At 35.1% G+C, this 12,622-nt stretch overlaps 1 protein-coding gene across 1 annotated transcript; it reads left to right on the top strand.

Annotated features, from left to right (window-relative positions):
- The first annotated feature begins 220 nt into the window (after window positions 1–220).
- LOC136799005 (uncharacterized) lies at window positions 221–4,794 on the top strand. The gene is made up of 6 exons (XM_067055690.1): window positions 221–390; window positions 579–872; window positions 1,817–2,074; window positions 2,605–2,718; window positions 3,368–3,542; window positions 3,772–4,794. Exons 1-6 carry the CDS (start codon window positions 270–272, stop codon window positions 4,751–4,753), a joined length of 1,944 nt encoding a protein of 647 aa, XP_066911791.1. The 5' UTR covers window positions 221–269; the 3' UTR covers window positions 4,754–4,794.
- The last annotated feature ends 7,828 nt before the right edge of the window (window positions 4,795–12,622 follow it).

Genomic DNA, 12,622 nt, shown 5'->3' with positions numbered 1-12,622 from the left:
ATAAAAATATCTGATATTTTTTTTTGGGACGGTGCATTTTTCGAATTCTAGAGTTGATCGGTTTTTAAAAGAGTAAATCAAATTTTGACTCGCCTCAACGAAGAAAACACGTACGTTGAAGGCGATATTCTAGAGTTGCATTTGAAATTCGTCAGATTTCCGCCTTAAAAATTTGACGTCAAATACACAATTGAACATTTTTCCTCTATGAAAATAAATTTAAAGAAAAAAATCGAACAAAGGCAAAACAAACACCGTGATGGATTCGAATGAAGAGGAAATTGGAACTAAAGGCAATGAAGGTTTCTATAAATCATAAAGTGTTAATATGTTTGGTATTTTTCAACTCTCCACTCGTGTTGAGTATAATTTATAACCACATGGTGCAAGGTAAATAGGATTTATTTATATCCCATTCTAACTGAAAAATTCGTATGAGGTAATCTTTGCATGTCTCAGCCAATCAGAGTTTTACTCGGCATTTTCTCGTGACTTTCTTATATGAATCTGCTAATAAGAAATTTGTGAATTCCTCAAAAATTAGTCAATTCATTAAAGATGTTTTTTATTTATTTCAGGATGTGACAAATATAAGACATACGAGTACTGCGTTGGACAGTCTGCTTTCCTATCCCATGCAGAAAAACAGGATTATGCTTGGTTTAGAGTCAACGAAAAGGAAAAACCCGCACAACTAAAGAACACTGTTTTCGATCAAGATGGATACGAAATCAAAAATGATGAAAGGCATTCTATTGAAGGTGGTTCCCTGCGTATTAAAGAACTTGTACCCACTGACCACGCATTATACTTCTATAAACGAAAATTTACAACAATCCTCGAATGTCCAAATTATAGGCTAAACGTATATGGTAAGATATTTGCATTGTATTTTTCATAGAAGACGCCCCGCTTGCTTTCCCACGACTGAAATGCTGAATCAGCTATTTGGGCAAACAAGTTTAGATCAACCAACCCAGCTTAAACATAACTTCAAAGGTCTTCTTAGCGGTCATATCGTCAATATAACGCCATAACGTTGTCTGCCATCAGCGGAGTTACTGATTAGCCTTGTCATGGTAAGGAGAAACGCACTTAAAGGTTTTACTTTTACATAAGTGTTTCCGTTTCATATCAGACACATGTTTCATATCAGGACAAGTGTCTTGTATTGTTATATTATGCTGATATAAACAAAAAATATTTTTCTTTTCCTTCTTCTGACTAATTTTGCTCCACAATCGTGTCAATTCAATGTGAAAAAGCTTGTAAATTAAAATTGATGAGTAAGCAAACGATATCACTCTTATTTAAAAACAAAACCTTTAAAATGACCTAAGATCAAAATCAGCATTATATTTGGCAGGGAACTCTTGCTTTGGCGGACCTCTCAAAAAGCAAGGAAATATCTTCCTTTATTGTGGATTGACGCAACGCTAAAGGTTTTTACTCCTTTCTTGAATCAAACCAAATTTCTAAGCTAATAAACAGAGTGCAAGATTTGAGGTTATAATAACTCCTGACCACTTGATTTAAATGTGCACAACCGTAATTCTACTAATTGTCTACTTACCTTTTAAGCTTCAAGCTTTTATTTCTAAATTTGAAATTTAGAATTTCAAAAAGATAATACGCGCTGGAAAAGGTTAAATACTGTTAAATATTTGGTTTAAATCAGTCGATTCCAGAAATTAAGAATAAAAACAACCATCTTCAGTGCTAGATGTTAAAAATTAATTGAAATTCGTTAGATATTGTCTTAACAATAATATAACATTTAACAAAATTTAATAAAACTTTTACTTTCACTTTTCAGGTTTAAGAAGTGAATCCAACAGCTCGAGTATCAAGATTAAACAGGGAGACACTGCTATTTTAGGATTTTATTCAAACATACCAGAGACATATAATCCTAAAGATTCCAAGATATACAAAATGGACGGTAAAGTCATGTTTGACGGAAATAATGGCAACACAGTAAATTACAAACTTGAAAGTAAAGTCAAAAGAATACCCTTTCAGTATATGACAAATGATTTTGAGAAATACAAATATTCTGTCTTGACTTATACAGGTGAGTTATATTGGGCTTTTCCAGAAAAAAAACTGTAAACCCCCTGTTGAAGAGGTCCAAACTTTTGTTGCTAGAAATACTGTAACCCCTTAGAATTCTAGGAAATTTTAGGTATAAAACCCCTCTCGAATTCTGAATTTTAGTAGGATTTAAAAAAATTAAAAATTCCCCATGGAATTCCTGCTAATTTTGACAGATTTTTGTATATCCATATGGAATTCCGCTACATATCAAACCTTACCCCCTAGGAACGGAAATGGATCTCTTCAACAGGGGGTATATGGTTTTTCTGGAAAAGCCCAGTTTTAACCTATATTTGAAGCCCGGGGGTACTAGGTTTGAGATGTCCGGGTATGTCCGAGAGTCTGAAAATCGAACCTTAGAGAGACTGAATTTCGAAACATTTGCCCTTCCTTTCAACGTTTTTGCTAAAAAAATTATTGTTGGTATATCTTTAAAGTACATTCAAAATGTAATAATACTTAACCAATTGCTTGCACTTTTAATTTCTTTATTTCTTGTATCAAAAGCTTTGACCATTCACGATATACAAAAGAAACAAGAAGGCGTTTGGAAAAGCCAGTGGCATACCAATGAAGTTTGTCCGAAAAAGATTTCGTCCGAAGTTGTCGTACATGTTCATGGTGAGTCATTATTACAAATTTTTGCTGGTATTCTTTACATCACCAAATCGCAATTTATCTGATATTCCGATGGTGGATTGGCGGCCGCCCAGGCTAAAGCTCTAAAGGAGCGGGCCAATTTCATTTCATCCTTCTATCCAAAAGTTTTCGAATATCTTTTAACTTTTTATACTTTGACACACGTGCAAAATCTTTTTCTAACTGTAATTTTGCGAAAGAAATATGCTTCACGTGTTTCAAATTACGCGGGTTTTAGCTTTGGGAATCGTTTGCGCGTAGTCAATTTTGCAATTTTGGTCATTTTGAATAATTCTGAATTTCGCTAAATTGTGCTCAAAAGCTTACGAAGTTGAGTACACTTTTTTTCTATAAGAACCAGTAAATTTTTGCTGAGGCTCGGCTGTTCTTATTTTTTTGGCACTTTGAGCCTTGAATTGTTCTTATTTTGTTCGTATTTTTTCTAAGGTAAAAAACAAGTTTTGGCTATTTATTTTACTATTTAGAGGATTTTAGAAACCAGTGATTCTATAAACTTTACTCGATTACTCAAAATTCTTAACTTAACTCGAACAGATTCGTCTTCCCCATGCCTGTTCAAGTTATGGAGACTCCACCGTAACAGTAATTTTTTTTCATTTCGTCTCCTTAGATCCAACGTCAAAAGGAAAGACAACAGCTCCAAGAACAATAACAACAACCCCTACAATAATCAAACCCAAACCTAAGAAAACCAGTTCCGGAGCTTCGAAGGCGGTTGCATCACTATGTTCATTATGTATGGCACTTGCTACGGTCTTCGCCATTTGGAAATTTTATCTCCAAAAGTATGTTATCTTTAGATATTTCTATATTTACCTACAAAGATGTATAATAACGTCAAAAGATAGTGAAGAAAAAAATATATTACTCGAGCTCCTTTTAAAACATTTCAAAATGAAGCAAAGTTTTGAATAAAAATTTGTAAGATTATACCTTAATGTAGACACTAAGTGCATTTCTTACGCGTAAATTTTTTCATCTACAAGTTATGAATGTTTTCTGGCATTTTTTTAGGAAGCTGGATGATGACTCAAGTGATGAAAAAATTGGGGAAAATTATCGAGAAACTGCCCAAAAAGACGTAGTAGATACCCAAAGAATACTGGAGCTACCTGGAGGAGGGGGTACATCTGATGTACCAAACACGATGCGAAGCTCCGAGCTGGAAGAATCTGCGCTGAACGCTCAATCAATACCCGGAGGACAGCCTCCAGGGATCCAAAAGCAAATGTCAATTCCAGAAGGAGGACAACAGGGTATCCTAGCGCCACTCGATATGAACGGAGCACAGCCTGCAGGGATCCAAAAGCAAATATCTATACCAGGAGGTGGGCAACAGGGTATCCTAGCGCCACTCGATATGAACGGAGCACAGCCTGCAGGGATCCAAAAGCAAATGTCAATTCCAGAAGGAGGACAACAGGGTATCCTAGCGCCACTCGATATGAACGGAGCACAGCATGCAGGGATCCAAAAGCAAATATCTATACCAGGAGGAGGGCAACAGGGTATTGGAGCACCATTTGCAATGAGCGGAGGACAGCCTGAAGGGATCCAAAAGCAAATGTCAATTCCAGGAGGAGGGCAACAAGGTATCCGAGGGCCACTTCCAATGAACGGAGGGCAAATGCCAGGGATCCGAAATCAAATGCCTATGCAAGGAGGAGGGCAACAGGGCATTCGAGTGCCATTCGCAATGAATGGAGGGCAGACACCAGGAATCCGAAATCGAATGCCTATGCAAGGAGGAGGGCAACAGGGTATTCGAGCACCATTCGCAATAAATGGAGGACAGACGCCAGGAATCCGAAATCGAATGCCTATGCAAGGAGGAGGGCAACAGGGTATTCGAGCGCCATTTGCAATAAATGGAGGGCAGACACCAGGAATCCGAAATCGAATGCCGATGCAAGGAGCAGGGCAACAGGGTATCCGAGCGCCACTCGCAATGAACGGAGGACAGACGCCAGGAATCCGAAATCAAATGCCAATGTAACCATGATCGATAGATAATTACTATTTTATGATCCAAATGAATATAAATACTTTATAATAAAAGAATTATGTTGTTATTTTTAATATGTTTGGCTGTTTTTAAGAAATTTCTCCAAAGTATGTGGAGACTATACTTTTTTATTATTTTCTAAGCAACCATTTATACTAAATTTAAAAGCTAAACACCGTTGAAAAAATGGCGATGAAAAAAAACAATGAGAACTTCTTAATTACTGTTTTAAAAATGACATCAAAGTTTTAAGATTTATACTTAATTAAGCTTTTCTGATTTTCTGTATCTTAAGGGCTACTACACAATATATTGGTGACTAATATTGGACAATAAAGTTTACGGACCGTAATGTACGGAGTAGACAACAGGTGATCTATATAAAAAGGAAATTTTTTTTTCTGTAAACAATCCCCATGTATTGTTGGAATATTGCGAATTGAGCTGACAATATATTGCAGACAGCTTTTCAATATAGCAGTGCCGGCATTTTTATTTCCGACAGGTACATAATGCATAAGACATAATGCATATTGCATAATGCATAATGCATAATATTTGAAAAATGTCAATTTTAGAGCCCCCCTTTAGAGGCTATAATAAGGAGAATTTGAAAAATAATACTTTCAACAAAACAAATATACCATTTTCTAAAGAAAATAAAGGGTAGAAAGCTGTAAATTTGAATTTTGGATGATGAAGAAAATCCATGATCCACTGAAAATGCTTATCGCCATTTTAATTTTGACAGTTGTATTTTACAGAACGTAGTATAATGTAGAAAAAACACGTAAATATCTCCTCCGTATATTACTTTTTCTAACTCGAAAACGTAAATTTTAAAGCAATATCGTGAATTGATAATATGCGAGTTGCGAGTTGGTCCTGCGAGTTGCGAGTTGCTATCAAATATGCGAGTTGCGAGTTGCAAGTTGCGAGTTACGAGTTACGAGTTGCTATTTTAAGTAAATAAAAGTGCGAGTTGCGAGTTGAAAATTTCACGTTAAGACATCAAAATCGTGAGTTGCAGATTAAAATCGCGAGTTGCAAATTAAAATCGCGAGTTGAAAAATCAAAAGTGCGAGTTGCAAATTAAAATCGCGAGTTGCAAATTAAAATCGCGAGTTGAAAAATCAAAAGTGCGAGTTGCAAATTAAAATCGCGAGTTGAAAAATCAAAAGTGCGAGTTGCAAATTAAAATCGCGAGTTGCAAATTTTAAAGTGCGAGTTGCACGCTTGTTCAACCAGTGTGGAGCATTTTGTCGTTAGGGCGACATGTCTAGGTTCAAAATTGGCGAAAAGTTTTGTATCGTAAGATTAAAAGCTGATATATAAAAAGTATTTATACTGTGAAACTCGTGTAATTCGAATCTTAAAATTTCCTTAGTAGGTGGTATAATAAATATTTACGATAGAATTACTGTTTTCGCTCGGGAAAACAACAAGAAAATCCTATATTGGAAATAATAAATTGTACTCGTTCTTTTGTATGGCAAGCGAAAATCACAATTTCGAGAAAAACTAGGTTTTTCTGCCAAAAACCTGGGTTTTCTGTCAAAAACCTGGTTTTTCGGGTGAAAACCCTAGTTTTTCTAAAGAAGACACAGAAAGATCTCAGAAAATTCAAGTTTTTTGATAGAACATGTCTCCTTTGGTCAATGTTGTTTTGATGAATTACTAAAAGACAAGAAATCTCGGTTGACGAGAGATAAGATTTGGAAATACTTATAGAATGACAAAAAAGACGGGGGTAATGTTATTATAATATGGGTAAAGTTACCCCTTTTTTAACCTGACTGAAATTCGAGCCGTTACTAGCAACCCTGCGGGGCCCAAGGCGCCGAGTATGCACCCGGCACAGTGACAAGCCGTTACTAGTAACCCTGACCTAAGCAATTCCAAACAACAAAACCCCCGGAAAATTTAAAATGTCGGAATGAGCAATAGACAAACATAACCATGAATTTCTGGAAAAAAAGACCAATACGCTTCTTATAAGAAAATCTAAGTTCGAATTTTACGGCAGACGATTTTGCGATATTAAAAGCGATAAAAGCGATCATTTAAAAGCGCGATTGACAAACCTGAGTTTTCTCTTGAAAATTTATAAGCTCCGGGAAAAATGGCTCAGAAAACCCGAGTTATTTTTCTCGAGTTAAAAAAACGAGTTACGAAAAAAACGAGTTATGACGTCATTTTGTACCTTTTATGACATCATTCTAAATTTCGTAACTCGGTTTTTTCCTTCCCTTAAATTTTCGAGTTATTTCTCGATTTTTTTTCGGTCTTTTAAATTTTTTCCTTCCTGTAGATTATCGAGTTATTTTGCGTTCCTTTAAATTTTCGAGTTATTTCGTGTTTTAAATCGATTTTTTTTCCTTCTTTAACATTCTCGAGTTATTTTTCGCTTGATTCGTTATTTCGAAACTCAAAAAAAATCAATAGAAATAGATCACCAATTCAATGCATGAATACATGTAGGGTATTTATAACCGTCACTTTTCACTTATATAAAATAATCTTGCTTGTGAAAATTGACGTTACGCACAAAAAAGCTTGCAGAGAATTTGATAGTGTCGATTGAAGAAAGAAAATTCGAAAAAGAAATCCATTTTTTTACGAATCACCGCCGACGGGATATGTTTTCTACTCATTTTCTTTCGGGCATTTTTCATCTCCAAATTAAATAAAAACTTACTAGTTATCCTTTGGAAGGTTTTGCTGTCGAAAAATGAATCACCATTGATGAAAATAAAGTTTTTATAAATAAAGGCTCCCTTCGAAAACTGAATTTCGAAGGCAGGAAAAGTCTACTGTGTGAGAAAACTGAAGCAAACAAAGCATTTCATTCCCCTACATAGATAGATACTTCTTTCAATCAAATCTAAATTTATAAAATTTTATAATTTTACTTCATTCTTAAACTTTTTTTAATGATAAAATCACAATAATTCAAATATGTGTTCTTTCCAAAGCAAAAATCCCAAATGAAACTATTTGTTATGTTATGATTGCAACATTTTCGAATCTTTCAGTATAAAATAGAACGCGCGCGAAAAAACAATGCAATGACTTCTTTTTCGAAATGACAAAAAAACACCCATTCAGACTACCGTGAGTATCACAGCGCGAATAAATTCGCCTTCCGATTAGAAAACCCAACCTCGTCCTCAGAGGTTAATATTTTCTCTTTGAAAACTTGACCTCTGATACTCAGGGTACATTCAGACGCTTGAATGTTGATGGTCTAAAAAATATTTCTTTATCATCAAAATTTTTAGTTTATAGACCTAGGAGATATTTAGTTATTATATACCAAGTTTTTGGTGATGAAAGAGACTTAAGTAAAAAAAAATATATATATACCGTATTTCTGCAAAATAAAGACAATAATCAAACTGCAAAAATGCGAAATTCATGTAACTTTAACTAAGAAAGTACGAATAAAACAAAATTTCATTTCAACTCTCGATTTTAATTTTCAACTCGCATTTTTAATTTTTCAACTCGCGATTTTAATTTGCAACTCGCACTTTTGATTTTTCAACTCGCGATTTTAATTTGCAACTCGCACTTTTGATTTTTCAACTCGCGATTTTAATTTGCAACTCGCACTTTTGATTTTTCAACTCGCGATTTTAATTTGCAACTCGCGATTTTAATTTGCAACTCGCATTTTTAATTTTTCAACTCGCGATTTTAATTTGCAACTCGCACTTTTGATTTTTCAACTCGCGATTTTAATTTGCAACTCGCACTTTTGATTTTTCAACTCGCAATTTTAATTTGCAACTCGCACTTTTGATTTTTCAACTCGCGATTTTAATCTGCAACTCGCGATTTTGATGTCTTAACGTGAAATTTTCAACTCGCAACTCGCACTTTTTGGTTAAAATAGCAACTCGTAACTCGCAACTCGCATATTTGATAGCAACTCGCAACTCGTAGGACCAACTCGCAACTCGTATGTTAAAAATCCACGATCTTTCTGGGTTTTCTCAGAGATTTTTTCGAACAATTGCTAATAAATTTCAACGGGTTTTCCCTCTTACAAAGCATTAACCAAGTGAATGCTTTTTGTTAGATAAGCCAATCTGAATATCCAGCCAATGTCAGTTAAAGAGTTGTCTTCATCCGGAAGGTCGAATCTTTTTACATTCGAATGGTTATGTTTTTTTAGAAAGAAGAAGGGGGAAACCTTTCTGATCTGTTGCATCTTCTTATTATTAATGCTGACGGAAAACCCTTTGTTGTTATGATTCGAATATTTTCTCTTTCGTTCGGATTCGAAAAGTAAATATTATGTCTGGGGAAATCCCTCTGATTGAAATGTTTACAATAAACTCTTCTAAAGGGGTTTTCGCAGTTTTAGCCTCTGCAAAGGAGAGTTTTAGTTTTCTTGCGACTGTTTTTGTCGCACTCTTCTGTTCCGTACTTAACCTCTTACGGGGTTGGTCTAAAAAGCAGGGTAGCCAATGGGGTAGCCAATTGGGCTAGGTTATGGGGTACCTCTTTTTGCCTAAACCTTTGAAATCTGAAACCTGTTTTCATGTGGAAATAACTATTACAACATCTTGTTAATGATTCCATGTAATAAAATTTAAGATTCTTTTCGAACTTCATCCACAATAGCCTTTTTTCCAAAGGTACTGAACTTTGTCACTTCTCAAGAGACCTGGCGCCATTTTGTCTTCCTTCTTGGCTTCGTTTGAAAATTTACAGACCCGAATAAAAAATATATACAAAACAGTTTTTAATATTTTAGATTTAGATTTTATTTATGTTTTAAATTGTTATTTCCGTGAAGCTGTAATTCGATGATAATAGTTTTGGAATCGCCTTTTGGGCCATATGATCTCTAATCTTGTCATATCTTAACAATCCTTTGTTATTGAATCTATTGTTTAATTTAAATCATGTTTAGATGTTTCAAACAATTAATTCCTTTCAAAATTTTAAATATGGCAGCTTATAATAGGTACAAAAGGTCTTTTGAAATAGCTCTATAATAATGAAGCTCTATTTCTTACTCCTCGTGCATTAACACGTGGTAATTTATATCTTTGTTTATCTTTGGAATCATACATGATCAATCTAAGTATCAATCAGATTCATGCTCCCTGGTCAGTAAAATGTGGTTCTATGCATTCATTTTCGGTATTTCTATTCTGGTCTGTAAAATATTTAGGTACCCCACAACCTAGCCCAATTGGCTACCCCAATTGGCTACCCTGCTTTTTAGACCAACCCCCTCTTACGTAATTACTCGGTTTTTTTCCAGGACGGTAGTATACATATTTTCATAATACGTTGTATGCTATTAGTACTAGTAATCGTATGGTTTGGAGTTAATCGTTAATTGCACGACAAAACATACGATTCCGAGGTAATCGTTTTGAAAAAGAATCTTTTTCTAACTTTTATATTTTTGTAAACATTCGAAAACCTCCTTTTTTTCTTTTGTTTAAAAAGAAAACATTGCAGTGTAATTTTTCTTTGTTTTCAATTAAAAGAAGCTATTGTAACGTAAAATTTCTTTGTTCTTTTTTATATTGAAGAAAAAAAATGTCTTTGTTTTTTATTATATAGTAAAAAAAAGTCTCTGACACAGGACTTGGGAAAGAAAAGAATAAGGGGACAAAAGTGAACCCCCGCCGAAGAGTGCAAAAAGTGGTAATAGTGCAATTAACGATTAATCGCACTCCTCTAAACCAATCAGATTCGAGTAATTTTGCACGGCTGACGATTACCATTATTACATATTACATTTTAAGTTTTGATTTAGCATTGAAAAGCTGAAGCGAGTGTTATAAATGCAAATTGTCAAAGTTTATAGTAATTACACCTTAACAATAATTATGCCTTACAATATTACTTGTGGAAATCAAAACAAACAAAATGGCAGACTGGTTATGATGATGAGCTGATTCATTGACTGGAAAAAGTCCCGGGGGGGGGGGCAGTCAGGCAAATTGACCGACGGGTATTGGGGGGAGTTTTCACTTTTACGGTATGACGGTATTGGGCCTTTTTACCACCGGTAAATCGGTATTACGAGAAAAAAACGACGGGATTACGGTATTTCATTTTCTACCGGTATCGGTAAATTGCCTGTTTTTTTGTCGGTATTTCGATATTTTTATCAATAAAAAACGGTATTTCGGTATAAAACTATTTACCTTTTAGTTTCTTTATGAGTTTCATGCAGAAAAATTTTCAAAAAAGATAAGTCTATTCCGCTATTTAACCAGTAAAATTTTCTTGCTCGCTTCGCTCGCACAATCTCGGATGTCCTATTGACTTATTCTCATTGTCATTGTGAGGTTATTCAAAATAAGCAAAACTTTACGACATCTAAACAAATATTTTCGTTATTTATCTGCGGGCGCATTTTTTTAATGACAACACTTTTGTGATGCAAATACTGCATCCAACGAATGAGTCTAGATAAAGTTTTCTCCGTCAGCCCTAAATGATATGGTCGTCTCTCCGTATTCACTTATATTGCTACTGCAATACAATACACTGATACTGCAGTAACTTTGAGACAGTAAAGGCGGTATTTACTCCTTCAATAATTTGTAAAAGTAGGTTCTAAAAACATCTTGTGCAGCATCGAACGATTAAAAAATGATTCACATCATGATGCATATGATGCGTTTTCAGGCAATCTAGGCATTCTAAATTTTAAATTTTTTCTTGGGCGAAACTCTTGGAACGCCGCACTGGGTATGGCAGGTACGTCGCTTTGCCGTACCATATTTTTGCCAACAAATGTTTAGTGTTAAATAAAATCAAAAATTGTGTGACCAAACAAGGCATACTTGGCTAGCAATAGCGTATTAAGGCCGTTTTTTAATAAAAAAGGAGAGCGAAACTTGGCGAAAAATTTTCGCGCTCGCTTCGCTCGCGTTCTTATTTTTCACTTCTTTTCTTTCCTCCGATAGGGGGAGGGTTAAACTTTAGAATTCGCATCCTCTAGTAGCACCACAAAACCACCTCTATGAAGCCTATGTGGACGTCTACAGCTTCTCTGACCATGATTGGCCCAAACCTCGATTTTAAATTAATTCTCAATATAAAAGATATCTTACGGGTCTGCGATGAAGAAATTATTGGGGAAAAGGCTTCATTTTGCATCTACCTCCCGTAACAAGCAAGTAAGTTGGGCGCAGTAGACCTAAAATATTCCTTTATGAAAGCTCAAATACCTGTAAAAGAGGCCTTAAAAAGTCGACGATATCGAGAATAAGGTCACAAAACTAGCAAATAACTTTATATATTGGCAAAAATGTTTGGTATAAGAATAGGTCAATCTGTTTAAAAGAGACCATAAAAAGGTTAAATTTAGCCCAATAAGGTCACAATCGTTTAACCAAAGATGTCAAAGCAAAATTGGTGCGTGAACGTGAAAATGTTTTTTTTTCGCGCGTGAATACGTGAATTGGCAAAGATTTGTGCGTGAATACCTGAATTGAGGCTTGACTGGGGGGCCTCATAAAGTACAAGACTTGTTTCTACACCCGGGGGGCACTGAGTTTGTGGACTGACGGTATGTGCGGGCCAAAAATTGGCTTTTAAAATTGCACCCTTACAGTGCAGCAAAAATCAGTGAAAATCAAACCCTTAGAGTGCATTTTCCCCCCAAAAAATTGTCAAAATTCTAGCATTTTCATCTAGATTTTTCAAGAATTTTCTGAAATTTCTACCCTTACAGTGCATTTCTAGTTTTTCCGACCTTTACAGTGCATTTTTAACATATTGGAAAAGGTACCCTTAGGACCCGCACATACCCATCGGTCCTTTTGCCCAGCTGCCCCCCTCCGGGTTTGTACAGTTTCAAATTTGTTACTACACAAT

Source organism: Clytia hemisphaerica, unplaced genomic scaffold (assembly GCF_902728285.1).
Source record: "Clytia hemisphaerica strain Z4C2 unplaced genomic scaffold, Clytia hemisphaerica genome assembly, whole genome shotgun sequence".
Lineage (NCBI taxonomy): Eukaryota > Metazoa > Cnidaria > Hydrozoa > Leptothecata > Clytiidae > Clytia > Clytia hemisphaerica.
Note: the sequence above shows the minus strand (reverse complement) of the source record. Positions and strands in the feature narration are given on the sequence as shown.

Coding starts and splice junctions, on each gene's coding strand:
- LOC136799005 (XM_067055690.1), top strand. CDS start 270: ATGAAGAGGAAATTGGAACTAAAGGCAATGAAGGTTTCTATAAATCAT. Junction 873..1,816: donor TTATAGGCTAAACGTATATG/GTAAGATATTTG, acceptor TTCACTTTTCAG/GTTTAAGAAGTGAATCCAAC. Junction 3,543..3,771: donor TGGAAATTTTATCTCCAAAA/GTATGTTATCTT, acceptor GCATTTTTTTAG/GAAGCTGGATGATGACTCAA.